Genomic DNA, 13,857 nt, shown 5'->3' with positions numbered 1-13,857 from the left:
AGACAAATCCTCCCCAGGGTCTCCGCACTCCTTTGTGGCCAGAAGCCAATCTTTGATGTCTAACATCTTTGCTTCAGGCTATTATCAGAGAGAACAAGTGTTCTACCTGAGAAGACAGCGGGCTGGGTTCACCAAGCAAGACTGTTTTTTCCACTCCCCACACCCGCACGCACACCAATCAGCTAGAACTCTGTGCTTCCACGGGAATGCCTTTCTCCGCCACGTCAGACATCTTGGGCTCAAAGGAGAAGCAGCAAACTCATTCACTACCCTTCACACCGATGTACTAGCTCTGCGACCATCAGGGACTCAAACATCAAATCTGAAGAGGGTAAGTTAGAGAAGCTGATGCAAAAGATGGGTGAAGGAAAAGACTTAGGGATATTGGAAGAACCCAGAGTCTTGGCTAGAACTTTTTAGAAGGGAAAATGATGTAGTTGGTAGGAAGCAAAGGCCTGGATTCCACCCAGCATTAATCTCACGGAAGCAGCTTGCATTCTGTTCTTATGGCTGGGGCCAGGCTTCCACCAGTCACAGTGTCTAGGCCTGGTTTGGGTTCTGATGTAGTACTGGAGGCCCCAGAAGTGTTCTCATATCTGTGTATCTCATTATATTTGTCCCGGGGCCCCGAGGGAGCTATGAGGAGGCCTATTTGAGGACCCTGGAGCTCAGAGAGTTGAGCCTCAGGTCCTTAGAGCCAGTCCATTCGGTACAGTAGAGGAGCACTGAGAAGCTTAATCAAGAGGGACGCTTTAAAAATATAGTTTTATTGAGATATAATCTATATAGCATACACTTCCATAGTTCAATCAGAGTAGGTAGAAATGCATAAACATCACTATAATCAGTTCAAAATATTTCCTTCCTTCGTGTGCTAATTATTTGCTCCCCATTTCCCTCCCCACCTCTCTCCTTTCCCTCCCCACCCTATCCTCATCCTCAGCAAACCTTCACAAAAGGAACTGTCTCTATATTCGCCTATCCTGGAAAACATACCCCAAACAAAACAAAACACCATCATAGCTATATCTATAGATGAAAGAAAAGACCAACAATATTAAAATAAGCCAGGGGGGGGGAACTTAATTGAGAAAAAAATTTTGAGAAAAAAGCAAGAAATAATAAAAACTAGAACAAATTTAATATGAGTCAAAAGGAGATCAAATGATCAAGGGGATTGCCACGTTTACCAGCCTGTTTGATGGCAAGGCTGTTCACAACCCTTAACGTGCTCAGAGGGGATTCTGCAGAGGCTTTACTCCAGGCAGGGGCCCTGCACCTAGGTTTTGGGTTCCCCTGTCACCCATAGCCGTCTACAAATTGGGAATTTGCCATTTAAGCTCTGGTACAAGGGGGAGACTTTAAAAAAAAACAAATCTGTCACTAAAACGGACTCCAGTCGCTCCTGTGGGGACAGTCTCGGGGCCGGTGCTTGATGGGTGGCAGGGATGTTGCAGATGGTGGATGATGGCATTCCCAGCGGATAGCTCAGACAGATCAAGACCATTTGCTGTGAAGATAATTAGAGAAATGGGCCCTGAGAAGGGATGTGAGGCCTTAGAAGAGCTGCTGCTGCCTACCCCACCCACCCCCTTACCACCTCCCTCACCCTGTGCTTTGAGGAAGTGCTGAGGGGGAGGAAGCTGGAGCTGGGTGAGCACAATCGGGGCCACTGAAAGTTGGAACATGATTTCAGGGAATCTACTTCTGCCCAGAAAATGTGTGCCAAGGTAGGAGAGACTGAACATGGTTGAAATTCTCGAAACAAATTGCATCTATTGTCGGGCTGGGAATCAAAGGGTCAAACTGAACCCAATTCTGCCTTGGTAGAGAAAGGGACTTCAAGATGGAGCGGGCTCGTGGAGCCATGTCTGCCTCATACTTTCCTCTCTCTCCCCTGTGGGCCCACAGGTGATCCTGGTGACCGGGATGACATCTCTAAAGGTCGTGGGTCCCCTCTTGGTCCTGCTGTTCCCCCTACGGGAGCAACTCGTGAAGGGCCAGAACCTGTCCCGGAAAGAGTTCATGATACAGCACTACCTGAAGACAACGCTGGAATTCAGCCAGTACAACTGCGATGTCCTCATGAAGGAAAGAGAGCCTCTGAGAGGGAAGGCCTCTCATGTCTTCCTCTATGCCCCATGGCACCAAATTGAGTATATTTGCCTCAAGACTTGGACAATAAGGTACAGGAATATGTATGTGTGGGGCCATCAACCTTTCAGGATACTCGAGTGTAAACGGCAGTCTTTGCAATGGAGCTACAAAGAGAGGAGGAGCTACAGCCATGTTGAGTTCCACTGTAGCACCAAGGGCTATGTGGACAGCATAGAGGACGTTCGGGTGTTACAGTTTATCGACATCTAGAGAGTTGGCCCTGTGTCTAGGCTTTAGGGAATTGATCCATGCTCAAGTGGGGGGCCCTGCCCCTACCAATAGTCCTCACCCCTCTCCGCTTCATACGCCAGCGTTTGCAAACGACTTAGATTTATGCACCTCACTGTTTCCTGGTACTGCAGCTTGAGCTAAACTGGGTCTCTGCCTGAAATGCAGCCTGTCCTAATGGCCTGATTTGTTCCTACATTCGACGTAGCTGCCTCTCTTCCGGACTCACCCGGGACTCTTCCTAATAGGGAATCTTCTCAGGCCACCCACGTTGCACCATCTTTCCTTCCCCAAATAAACGACATCATTACAACATTTGTGGAACTTATATGTGCTGTGTCATTCTTAATGGGTGGTGCCAGTGTGTGTGTGCAATGTAGATTGTGTTTAGGTATGATCTGTGCTACGTGTAGGTTTAAGGCGTATTATGTGTGCGGCTAATGTATGTGATGTGCTTTAGGTTTAAGATGGGCATGTGAATGTTTATGTGCTCAGCTGGGCACAAATAGTTACCAGGCATTTTGCTGGGCAACTGACATGATTATATTCTGAATTTCACTCAGATTGGGGGTGCAGGTGGGCAGAGCCAACTGAACAAAAAAATACATAGTAGATGGTTAGTCAAAATTGGTTTCCTTTTTATCAGTCTTTGGCTGTTTTCATTTCTAACTTCAATAAAACAAACATGACAAGTATCCCTCAATCATCTTCCCTCTCTGGCTTAAGAGGGGAAAGATTTCTACTACATAAAAACAAAACACAAAACAGTGGGCTGTAAGCTGTTATCTGTGAAGAAGTTATAAACTTCCAGAGTCAGGAAGAACCCTTCTGCCTCTACTCAAGTGCTCCCTCAACGCAAAGACACTTTGTTCTAAGAACCTGGCATTCCATGATGCTCACCTTCCCGACACGATTGCTGACGACAAAATGGGCCCATAAGCAAATATGGTGATAAAACTGATGGTGCCCGGCTATAGAAAGATATAGCATTTAGAGGTCTGAAAGACTTGAAGAGAAATAAGCAGCCATCCAACAGAGAAGCAACAAAGACCACATAGAAGAAGCACCCCAGCCGGAGTGAACATGAGGTGTCAATGGGATCAGGTATCAGGCATCAAAGACCCAGAACAAAAAGTCATATCAATGTGAATGAGGGGAAGGCAGAGTGGAGACCCAAAACCCATCTGTAGACAATTGGACATCCCCTTACAGAAGGGTCACAAGGAAAAGATGAGCTGGTCAGGGTACAGTCTAACACCGATAAAACATACAATTTTCCTCTAGTTCTTTAATGACACCCCTCCCCAAGTACATGATCCCAGTTCTACCTTACAAATCCAGCTAGACTAGAACATGTACCTAGGTACAGATAAGAGCCGGAAACAAGGGGAATCCAGGACAGATAAACCCCTCAGGACCAATATTGACAGTAACCATACCAGGAGGGTAAGGGGAGGGTGGGGGGAGAGAGGGGGAACCTACCATAATGATCTACCTATAACCCCCTCCCAGGGGGATAGACAACAGAAAAGTGGGTAAAGGGAGACATCGGTCAGTGTAAGACATGAAAAAAATAATAATTTATGAATTATCAAGGGTTCATGAGGGAAGGAGGGTGGGGGTGGGAAAATGAGGAGCTGATACCAAGGGCTCAAGTGGAAAGAACATGTTTTTTAAATGATGATGGCAACATATGAATAAATGTGCTTGGCACAATGGATGGATGGATAGATTGTGATAAGAGTTGTGCGAGCCCCCAATAAAACTATTTTTCAAAAAAAAAGAAGAGACCTCCATGTCCCCCACCCCCCACCCCCAGCAGCCACAGACTGGCAGCACTTTTTACAGCAGTGTTTCATTCAAACACCTCTCAGGATGCAGGTGCATTTTAAAGGGATGAAGGCATTACGCCTCCTGGGGACAAAAACGTTAAGTAAAAGGTAGCTGCGCAATTAAATTCAAGGGATCGTATCCTTTTCACTGGGAGAGAAATCATGTAGGGTGGGGTGTTTTAAAATGAAATAGTCCCCCCAGGACCGTTGGTCCCATTGCTTTCTCCCCAAGCTTGCTTCCCATGCCTGTAGGCTTACCAACAATGGCATGGACCAAACAGATAGAGGACAGACAACTGAGAAAAAAGAGAGAGGGGGAAGAAAGAAGAGGAAAACAAACCAAAAAAAAAATCCCCCACAAAACATGTATGCTTCCAGGTCTGTCCGCTGACCTTTTTGACTTCCTCCCTACTGGTCCTGGGGGGGTTCTGGGAGCTGCCCCTCCTAGCCTGAAGTCTATTTTGGGGGCTCTTCAGGGGCTTTGTGGCTTTGCCCGTTGTTCCCTTCTTGGTGTGCCTGCCGCGGGGTGGGGCCGGGGTGGGGGTTCAGACTGCACTTCCTCCCTGCTGTGTCCCCAGTATTGCCCTCTGTCACAGTCTGCTCCAGTAAGGCGACAACATGTCATGAGCTGTTGTCAGCCCTACAGTCCTCAGCAGTTCCATGAAGGGCCGTCGTCCTCCGGGTTTGGTGTGCCGATATGGGGTCTACGGACTATTTCTTTCTCTTTTTTCCTGCTTGGTTTGCTTCCGTGTGGCCATGGTATGCCGGCCCTCACCCCAACCTGTAGGTTTAGGGTTGTTCTCTGTGGCACATACTTGCAGGGAGGGGATCGGTTTGGCTCTGGTTGGGGCCGACCCTGTAGCCCACTTTTTTCATGCCTCCCTCCTCGTGGTGAAGTTGCATGTTCACTTGGGGGAGAGACAATGTAGGGAGGGAGTGCTTTAAAATGAAACACTCCCCCCAAATAGGGCTTAAAATTGTTACTAATATTGGAGGAAGAGAAAGGAAATCAGAGAAAGAAATGCTGAGTGAATAGTTTCCTTTGGTTTTTTTAAAAATAATTTTAAAAAACCATTTCACTGGGGGCTCTTACAGCTGTCAAGCACTTTTGTACATATGTTGCCATCATCTTTTTCAAAACATTTTCTTTCTACTTGAGATTCCTCATTTTCTCCCTCCTCACCCCACCCTCCCATCCTCCTTTGTTATAGGTTTACCTAATAAAATACTACTCTCTGTGTGCGTGTGTGTGTGCGTGTGTGTGTAGGGAAGGTGTAGCCGAGGGGTTTGAAACCAACTGAATGTTACTTTCTAGAAAGTTCTGGAGGCCTGAAATCAGTGTCTGCAGGGACACATTCTGGGGGCTCTAAGGGAAGTATTCTTTTTTTGCCTCATTTAGCCGCAGGCATTCCTTGAATGTTGGCTCCTGTCTGTGCAGGGCTGTGTTCCCTGTGTGCTTGCTGTGTGTCGCTTCTCCTGTTTGTGTGAGGACACCAGTCTCCGTGGATTGAAACCCATCTTACTCTCCTATGATCTCATGCTAACTGATGGAATCTGCAAGGGCTATCTCCATATAAGGGTTGCACTCACAGGCACCAGGGGCTAAAGCTGGAGTATATCTTTTAGAGGACAACCCAAAGCAATGGGGGAGGGAGAGATTTAGAGAGCGGCGATCTAGGAGAATAATTTGCTTCTTACAGTTTTGCTTAGGGCAGGTTGAGGAGGGAGCGTGCTGAACATGAACGTTTATGTGTCCCCTAGCCACCCGCAACAGTGAACGCCTCCAGGCTTGACATAATTAAGGGGATCAAAGTCCGAACACGTTCAATCAGTCGATAGCACACCTTTGCACTCTGGCCGGTGAAGTCAGGGGTGCCATCAGTTTCCAGGGACAGTTCCTCTGCTTTGAAATGTCTTGGTGCCCCTCCGGATGAGCAGCCACCTGGGAAGTCATCCCGCCCACCAAACTCACGAGGGATTGATGTCAATCCAGTGCTTTTGTCACCAACGATCAATTTACATGCAGAGAAAACGGATTGTTTTCTTACTTGGAAGACTGCTTCAAAATGCAGGTTTGCCCAAACACCTCATTTGGAAAACATTTAGCAAGTTGTTTTTTATTAAAGGGTTAGCAAACGGTGTTTCGCAACAGTATCCCAGGCAGAGAACATTCCATATAATAGTCATCTTGAGTGTGACCTTGACTTTCCCAGCACCCACTTCCCTTTATTCAGAGACCAGCACATGGGAAGCCATCTTTCCTCTGTGCGTCGGAAGGACGGCCATCAAGGTTCCCAGTTTCCTCTGAACCAAGCAAGGTTGTGAGGCCGCAGATTGGGTAACGGAACTCTCTTTTGGGAATCTGACTGTCAAGAAAGGATAACATATAAAATAAATTCGACACAACAATAACAATTCAAGCAGATTCATGTCCCTGAAGTCCTGCTCTCCAGCTCACCCAATGTTCTTGATTCCCAACTATTTCCATAGACAGATCAACTATGTAGTTTTTCCATACTGCCATCTCTCTCCCACAACTTAAGACTTTCCCCCTTCAATTAGCTCATATGAGCTCGTGTCAGGAACCCTGGTGGCAGACTGGGTTATGCATTGGACCGCTAACCTCAAGGTCCTCTCTACTCTCATAAAAAGTTAGTGTCAGATACCCAAAGAAGCTGTTCGACACTGCTCTATAGGGCCACTGTGCGTTGGAATTGACTCAGTAACTGAGTTTGAAGTTTTTGAGAGCTTGTATTGCTTGAAATCCAAAATAGCCTAAGGGACACAGTTTATCTACAACATCCGTGACCTTCACATGCCAGTGGGGTCAGGTTAAAGAAAGACACCATCCACATTTTGAGATTTTCTTCACAATAGGTGCCTCCCCTCCGTGAAACAAACTTCAAACTTCTTGAACCTAATGACCCTGCCTTGTGGCCTTTGGGCATACTGGAGCAAAGACTTCCTGGTCCTGTGCCATCCCCATGGTCAGTTACTCTTTGGACAGCTGTGGTCCATGAGCTTTTAACTGGCCAGTTTTCAGAAGTAGATCACCAGGACTTTCCTCTTACTCCATTTTGGTCTGGAAGCTCCTCCGAGTCTATTCAGCATCATATTCAGCCATAAAGAGACATGAAGTCCTGATATATGGATGAACCTTGAAAACATTTGGCTGAGAGAAGTAAGTCATTCACAAAGGCATAAATGTTGCCTGGTCCCAGTTACATGGAATACCTAAAATGGGTACGAGCAAAGAGGCTGAAGTTCATTAGCGGTAACCAAGGGCAGGCAGGAAGAAAGAGGAGAGGGCTCTCATGCACATGGGTGATGGAAAAATAAGAAACAGAATGGTGATGGTTGAACAACATGGCAAGCATGATTAATGTCACTGAAATGTACACATAAATAGTGTTGAAATGAAACACGTTTTACTGCATACCTATTTACCCATAATTTTTTTAAAAGGATGCATACCTCTACAGAGCCTGTTTACCTACAGTGCATATGTTAGACAACTTCAATGAAAGGACATCTGAAGATTGCTTTTGCTCATTTCCAAATCTTGGACAATTACTCTCTACGGAAGATGGAAAAGATATGATTTATGTGGGAAGCTGTGTTGTTTTTCAAGATTATTGTAGAAAGGAGGAAGGACGGTGTGGCGAGGGCTAGCCTGACATACCGATGGGACATAAAAATGATGTCATATACGAAAATTGACATGTAGGTTGGTGGATGGGGATGGGGTGGGGAGGAGGGGCTTTTGAGTGTCAAGTCTTCAGCTCTGTACAAACACTACAACTAAACCTGACAAAGAACCTTATATCCCATCACTTAGTGCCGGACTCTGACTCACTCCTGTCTACTCACTGGACGTAGAAGAACCTCAGCAGTCATGGCAGAAGGCACATTCTAAGAGGCATTTAACAAGCATTCAACAAAGTCTTGGGAAAATAATAGACAGAAAAATTGGACTTAGACTCTGTCCCTTACCAAGAGTTTGGAGTAGAAGGAGATATGCTTGAGGAGAGACCCTTTAAGAGACACCCACTACATGCCCTAAGTCTGCCTCAGCATGTCAGTCCTTGAACAAGGGTCAGCTCCATTCCCTAGTCAAGGAGATTCTAGGAGCTGAGATAATTTCAGAGAAATTTGAGGCAGACTCCCCTGTCCATGCCCTCCCCACCTGCCTTGCTCCTAACTCCCGGTATCAAGAGAGGAATCTACCTACTCGAATGGACATAGTGGGGATTTTATCTCAGGAATCAAGGAGAAGCCCAGTCTTGAAAACTAGGGCATCTGGTGCATCAGTGTCAACCAAGAACAGGTGATTCTGAACTGCAGAATCATCTGTGGGTCTTATTAAACAGAGATGTGCAAAGAACTCACTCCCTAAGATTCTAGTTCTATAGATGTGGGAGGAATCTTGACATTTTAAAAAGTCCCATACGCAGTCGCTGATGTGAGACCTGGGTTAAGGGCATCTACCTAGGGCCTGGCAAATTTGATCATGTTTTCCTTTGGGAGCAGACTTGAGGTACTATCAAGTCATGGAACGGCTAACAGCTCTCAATTTTATCCCACTGGCAATTGGAGCCATTAAAGACATTTGTAAGAGTTCTACACTATTATTATATCAATGAAGAACAATATGGAAGTAATGTGTAAAATGGATTGGAAGCAAAAGACGGAGAGCCCACCTAAGAGGCTTTCTTGCGAGCCCTCATGAGATCTTGCTCACTACCACTGAGTTGATTTTGACTCCTGATGACCCGCCTAGGGCAGAGTAGAACTGCCCCTGTGGGTTTCTGAGACTGTAAGTCTTTAAGGAGGTGAAAAGCCTCATCTTTCTCCTGTGGAGCCGCTGGTGGTTTCAAATTGCTGACCTGGTGGCTATTAGCCCAATGTGTAACCCACTGAGGTTCCATTGTTCACAAACACAAGGATTAGCTGCAGTAATGGAAAACAACAGATTAAAAAGTCACAATCCCTAAATTTGTCCATGTCTCTGGGACTCTCCACACCGAGTCCTCTTTGGGGCGGGGTGGGGGGTGGGGGGAGGGATGCATTTACCACCTTCTTCATCTAGGTACGAGTTTCTAGTGCTTCCTCACAGCTCAGATCCAGTGTCGCGCTCTCCAATAGACCTTTCCCTTCACTAAGCCCCCAACTTTGATAGCCTTTCACAGTGGTATGGTCTCTGTATTTATGAATATGTTAATACATATTGCAGTGGTCTAGTTGCCTGTCCCTTTCATTGTATTTTGATCTCTTGAATCCAAGCAGGGTAGTTCCTGACCCGAGACACATAGGTATAAATCAAGAACTCGTTCAAGGCTGGTGTTGAGCTCATAATATTGCCAAGTAGGACACAGCTATTATGCAAGGTTTATAAGGTATGTTTTCTCCTGAGGAATTGAAATCAGAGCTTCAAAAAAAAAAGGAAGTGTCAACCCATACCAGAAAGTCACCAGTTCCTCAAACTTGTGAGTTTAGATCACGTGGTTTCTTGAACTGCGCCTAACCTTCTGATGCACACTGATATTGCTACCACTTAAGAAGTGCTTTAAATGCCTAAAATTCTCTCTCCTTCATGCTCTGCAGAAGAAGTTGCTCTGCCAAGTTTCGAGTCTGTTTCTTAAGACTCAGTACCCTTCTTCCCCTTCCTCTGACAGGTACCGGAGAAGAGACAGCAGACAAAGACCTCGAGCCTGAGACTAACAACGACCTCCATCCTCAGCAGGCACCACAACCCCGAGACCTGGTAAGAGCGGAAGCCTCTGGTGTGGGAGACGGAGGCAGTGAAGGGGCCATCCTGGTCACTTGAGGAGTAAAGGGGGAAGGGGTCACGGAACGTGTGGCTACAGGACCAAGAGGGGAGAGTCTGTCCAGCAGAGGAAAGATTTGTTTACCCCCCTTTCCTCCTCACTGAGCTTCGGTCTGTTTTTAGAATAATGAGACTTAAGTGAGAAGAAAAATTGCCTTATTTAAAAAAAGCTTGAAATGTTTAAAGATACATGAACATCGAAATGGTTGCAATGAATGTTTTGCACTGATTGCTTCAGCAACTAATGTTTTCTTTCCTCTTTCTACATAGAAGAGATGGTGCTAGATCTTCTGGGACGCTCTCTTCTCCTCTTGCTGCTGCTGGGACTGTGGGGGCCCGTGCACCTATTTGGGGCTTTTCCTAAGAATCTCACCAGGGCGCAGTGGTTTGAGATTCAACATATCCAGACAAGTCTTCTCCCATGCGATAGGGCAATGATTAATGTCAACCGTTACACGCAGCACTGTAAGCCTGAAAACTCCTTTCTGCACGACTCCTTCGAGCACGTGGCCGCTGTCTGTGACTTTGCCAACATCACCTGCAAGAATGGCAGAAACAACTGTCACAAGAGCCGAAAGGCTATCACTATGACTCAATGCAACCTCATTACAGGAAAGTATCCTAACTGCCGCTACAAAGAGGCTGCCCTGTACAAGTTCTTTATCATTGCCTGTGACCCTCCGCAGAAGGGAGACCCTCCCTATCAGTTGGTTCCCGTGCACTTAGATAAGATTGTGTAATTATTTTTTATTTTCATCATTGTTTAATTTTTCTTATCACTTTACCTCTCACTTGGTGCAGGATCAGTGACTGTCACTTTTGCTTTTGCTTTCCTTCTACTGATTTCTCTGGTTTCGACAGAAGGAAGAGGCAGATGTTGGGCCACTTAGAGTAGCTCGAATACCAGATCTGAGTTGAGACAAAGCGTAATCCTTTTTCTCTCCTCTTGGATCTCTGCAAGTTTTGAAAGAAAGTGCTAGCAGAGAGGGTGAAGAAGGATCCAGCCACCAGATTTTTAATCTCGCGTCTCTAACAAGAAAGCTTTGTTGCACTGTGTTGACAGCAATAAAACCACCTTCTGCTATAATCTAATGAGTGAGATTGTGTTTTAAATCTTTTCACATCAGTGCCATCCTGGGCCGATCTAGGCTTGCATTCACTAGGATTCAAAGAGCTATTTGGTTCCAGGTCCTTAGGTGAATCTGTGAGTTTATTGAGCTCCCTGGAGTCTCTGTCCCTTCTTCACACCTGACACTTCTGGGACTTGGAAGCAAGAAAGTCTTCCACTTCTTCCTTTCTACTCACAGATGTACATGTTTCCCTGAAAACCATTGTCTTCGTGACAACAATACTTCATAGAGAATCTTAACTTCTCACACACAGATTTGAACACTGGCAGCTAAAGGGATCGCGGATGTTTTCTATTTGCATCAATATTTGATCTGGAAATGTTTTAAGGAAAAGGAATACTGGTGGCACAGGGGTTAAGTATTTGGGACCAACTTAAAGGTTGGTAGTTCAAACCCACCCAGTGTCTCTAAGGGAGGCCTGGTAAATTACTCCTATAAAGACTATAGTCTAGTTAATCCTCTGGGGCAAGTCTACTCTGTCACATGAGGTTGCTGTGAGCCAAAAATCGACTTGATGACATCTAACAACAATTAGTAATATTAGGGATAATCATCCACTGTAGACTCAGAATCATTCCCTATTATTTATTAGCATAAATAAAAGCATATACAATAACAAAACTACTGGATTTCTAAAAACACTCCAGCCTACCAAAATACTGTAATATCAGAAATACTGGGGTTTGGGAACCATATCAGGAGGTATCATATGATCAAGAATCATTGACACGTGTGATGTGGTAGATCAGTCATGTATGGCCTTTCTAGCTATTGATTTGTAATTCTCACTAAATGACTGGGAGAGTCTATGCAAATAAGGTGCTGTGTTCTACCAAGGGGATTTGTCAGCTTGCTAATAATACAAATAAGTGGCAAGGCGTGTGTGTGTGTGTGTGTGTGTGTGTGTTGGGAAGGGCCAGGGGCGGGGGTGGGGGGTAGGGAGACCATGCACAAAGGTATAGAAAAGTCTAACAAAGGAATTGGTCAGTTTAATAATCCCACTACACTTAAAATAAAGCATCCCAGAGTTGGAAAGGGGAGAAACTCATTACCAGGAAGAAGGAAGAAGCAGAGCCCTTTGGGCTCAGGGTCCTTGTATTGAGAACTTTCTAGGCCCAGGATACAGAGAGAGGACAGTTGTGTCACCAGAGATGATGTAAGGGGATGAGATGCCGTGACAGAGCAACAGTGACAGCAGAACCAAGAGACTGGTACCAGACAGGTCAGAGGCTTCAAGACCCACGAAGCAAGATGGTAATAGTAAGGTGCCTCTGAACCCTTGACAGAGGACTCATGGAGTGAGAGAGCTGGGTCCTTTATGGGCAGGGGTCTTGCTGGCAAGTAGAGCTGAAGAGTGTTGTAACACTTGCCAGAGTATGGCAGAGTCCAGGCTGCCCTAAGAAACCCATGAGGCTCATGGGGTTGGGGCAGCAAAGGTCAGCGAGAGACCTGTCAGTGAGCAAAGCCAAGAAGAGTTACTGACACTTCATGTACAAGATTCAATCAAAAAATTATCAGAGGTCCCCTCAAGCTGAATGAAAATGATTACAGTATTTCAAAACCCACGACATTCTATGCTGTGACATTAGCTCTGTTAACACCATTACATTACCATGTATTCAAGTCTTATCAAACCAAAAAACCAAACTCACTACCATTAAGTCGATGCTGACTCATAGAGAGCCCCCCACCCCATATTGGTTTCTGAGATGAGAAATGTTTATGGGAGTAGAAAGCCTTTTTTTCTCCTGAGGAGCAGCTGGGGGTTTCGAATTCCTGACCATGAAGATTACAACCCAACTCGTAACCACTATGCCACCAGGGCTCCTAGAGTCTTTAATATAAATATAAAAATATTTTCTTTGCTAAAAAGGAGAAGCCAGGAATCCCCAAAATAGACTTTGGGGGCATTGCTTGGCACCTCATCTGACTCATTTGGAAAATATTCATAAGGATCAGCAGGTAAACATGGAACTATTCATATGTTTTAAAAAATGTATGTTTATCTATATAAGATAGTCAGGGAAAACATCCTGAGGAGAAAACAACAGGACTGATGGTTCTGGGGTGACATGGGAGTGGGAGAGGTGGGGAAAAGGAAGTGGGGAACCAACAAACCCAGGGACAAGGGAACAACAAGTGATCTAAAATTGATGGCGACGAGGGCGTAGGATGCCTGGTGGGGCTTGATCAGTGCAATGTAGCTGAGAGGAGTTACTGAGAGCCCAATGAAGGCTGCATACAATAGGGGGACAGAAGAAAAGCAAAAGGAAATGGAGGAAAACTAGTTTAGAGGTCTACCTACAGGCACGTACAGATGTAACTATATTTATATACAACGCTAAGGACATAGGTCTATGTACATATATTTATATGTTAATAATTAAGGTAGCAGACAGACATTGGCCTCTACTCAAGTACCCCCTCAACGCAAAAACACTTTGTTCTAATAACCTGGCATTCTGTGATGCTCACCTTCCAAGCACTATCACTGAAGACAAAATGGGTGCATAAGCAAATGTGGCAAAGAAAACTGGTGGTGCTTGGCTATTAAAAGATACAGCATCCGGGAGTCTTAAAGACTTGAAGATAAATAAGCAGCCATCTAGCTGGGAAGCAACAATACCTACATGGAAGAAGCACACCAGCCTGTGTGATCATGAGGTGTTGATAGGATCAGGTA

General features: G+C 45.4%; 2 protein-coding genes across 2 annotated transcripts; both read left to right on the top strand.

The window, feature by feature from the left end:
• Positions 1-1,929: 1,929 nt before the first annotated feature.
• Positions 1,930-2,367, top strand: EDDM3B (epididymal protein 3B). Its single transcript, XM_075532235.1, has one exon. The coding sequence runs from the start codon at positions 1,930-1,932 to the stop codon at positions 2,365-2,367; it is 438 nt and encodes a 145-aa protein (XP_075388350.1).
• A 7,419-nt stretch (positions 2,368-9,786) lies between these two features.
• Positions 9,787-11,131, top strand: RNASE6 (ribonuclease A family member 6). Its single transcript, XM_075530729.1, has 2 exons — positions 9,787-9,981; positions 10,315-11,131. The coding sequence occupies exon 2, from the start codon at positions 10,320-10,322 to the stop codon at positions 10,782-10,784; it is 465 nt and encodes a 154-aa protein (XP_075386844.1). The 5' UTR covers positions 9,787-9,981; positions 10,315-10,319; the 3' UTR covers positions 10,785-11,131.
• The last annotated feature ends 2,726 nt before the right edge of the window (positions 11,132-13,857 follow it).

The sequence above is a fragment of the Tenrec ecaudatus genome, chromosome 14 (genome assembly GCF_050624435.1).
Source record: "Tenrec ecaudatus isolate mTenEca1 chromosome 14, mTenEca1.hap1, whole genome shotgun sequence".
In the NCBI taxonomy this organism is placed as follows: Eukaryota; Metazoa; Chordata; class Mammalia; order Afrosoricida; family Tenrecidae; genus Tenrec; species Tenrec ecaudatus.
The sequence above is the reverse complement of the archived record's forward strand: the minus strand, read 5'-3'. Positions and strand labels throughout refer to the sequence as shown.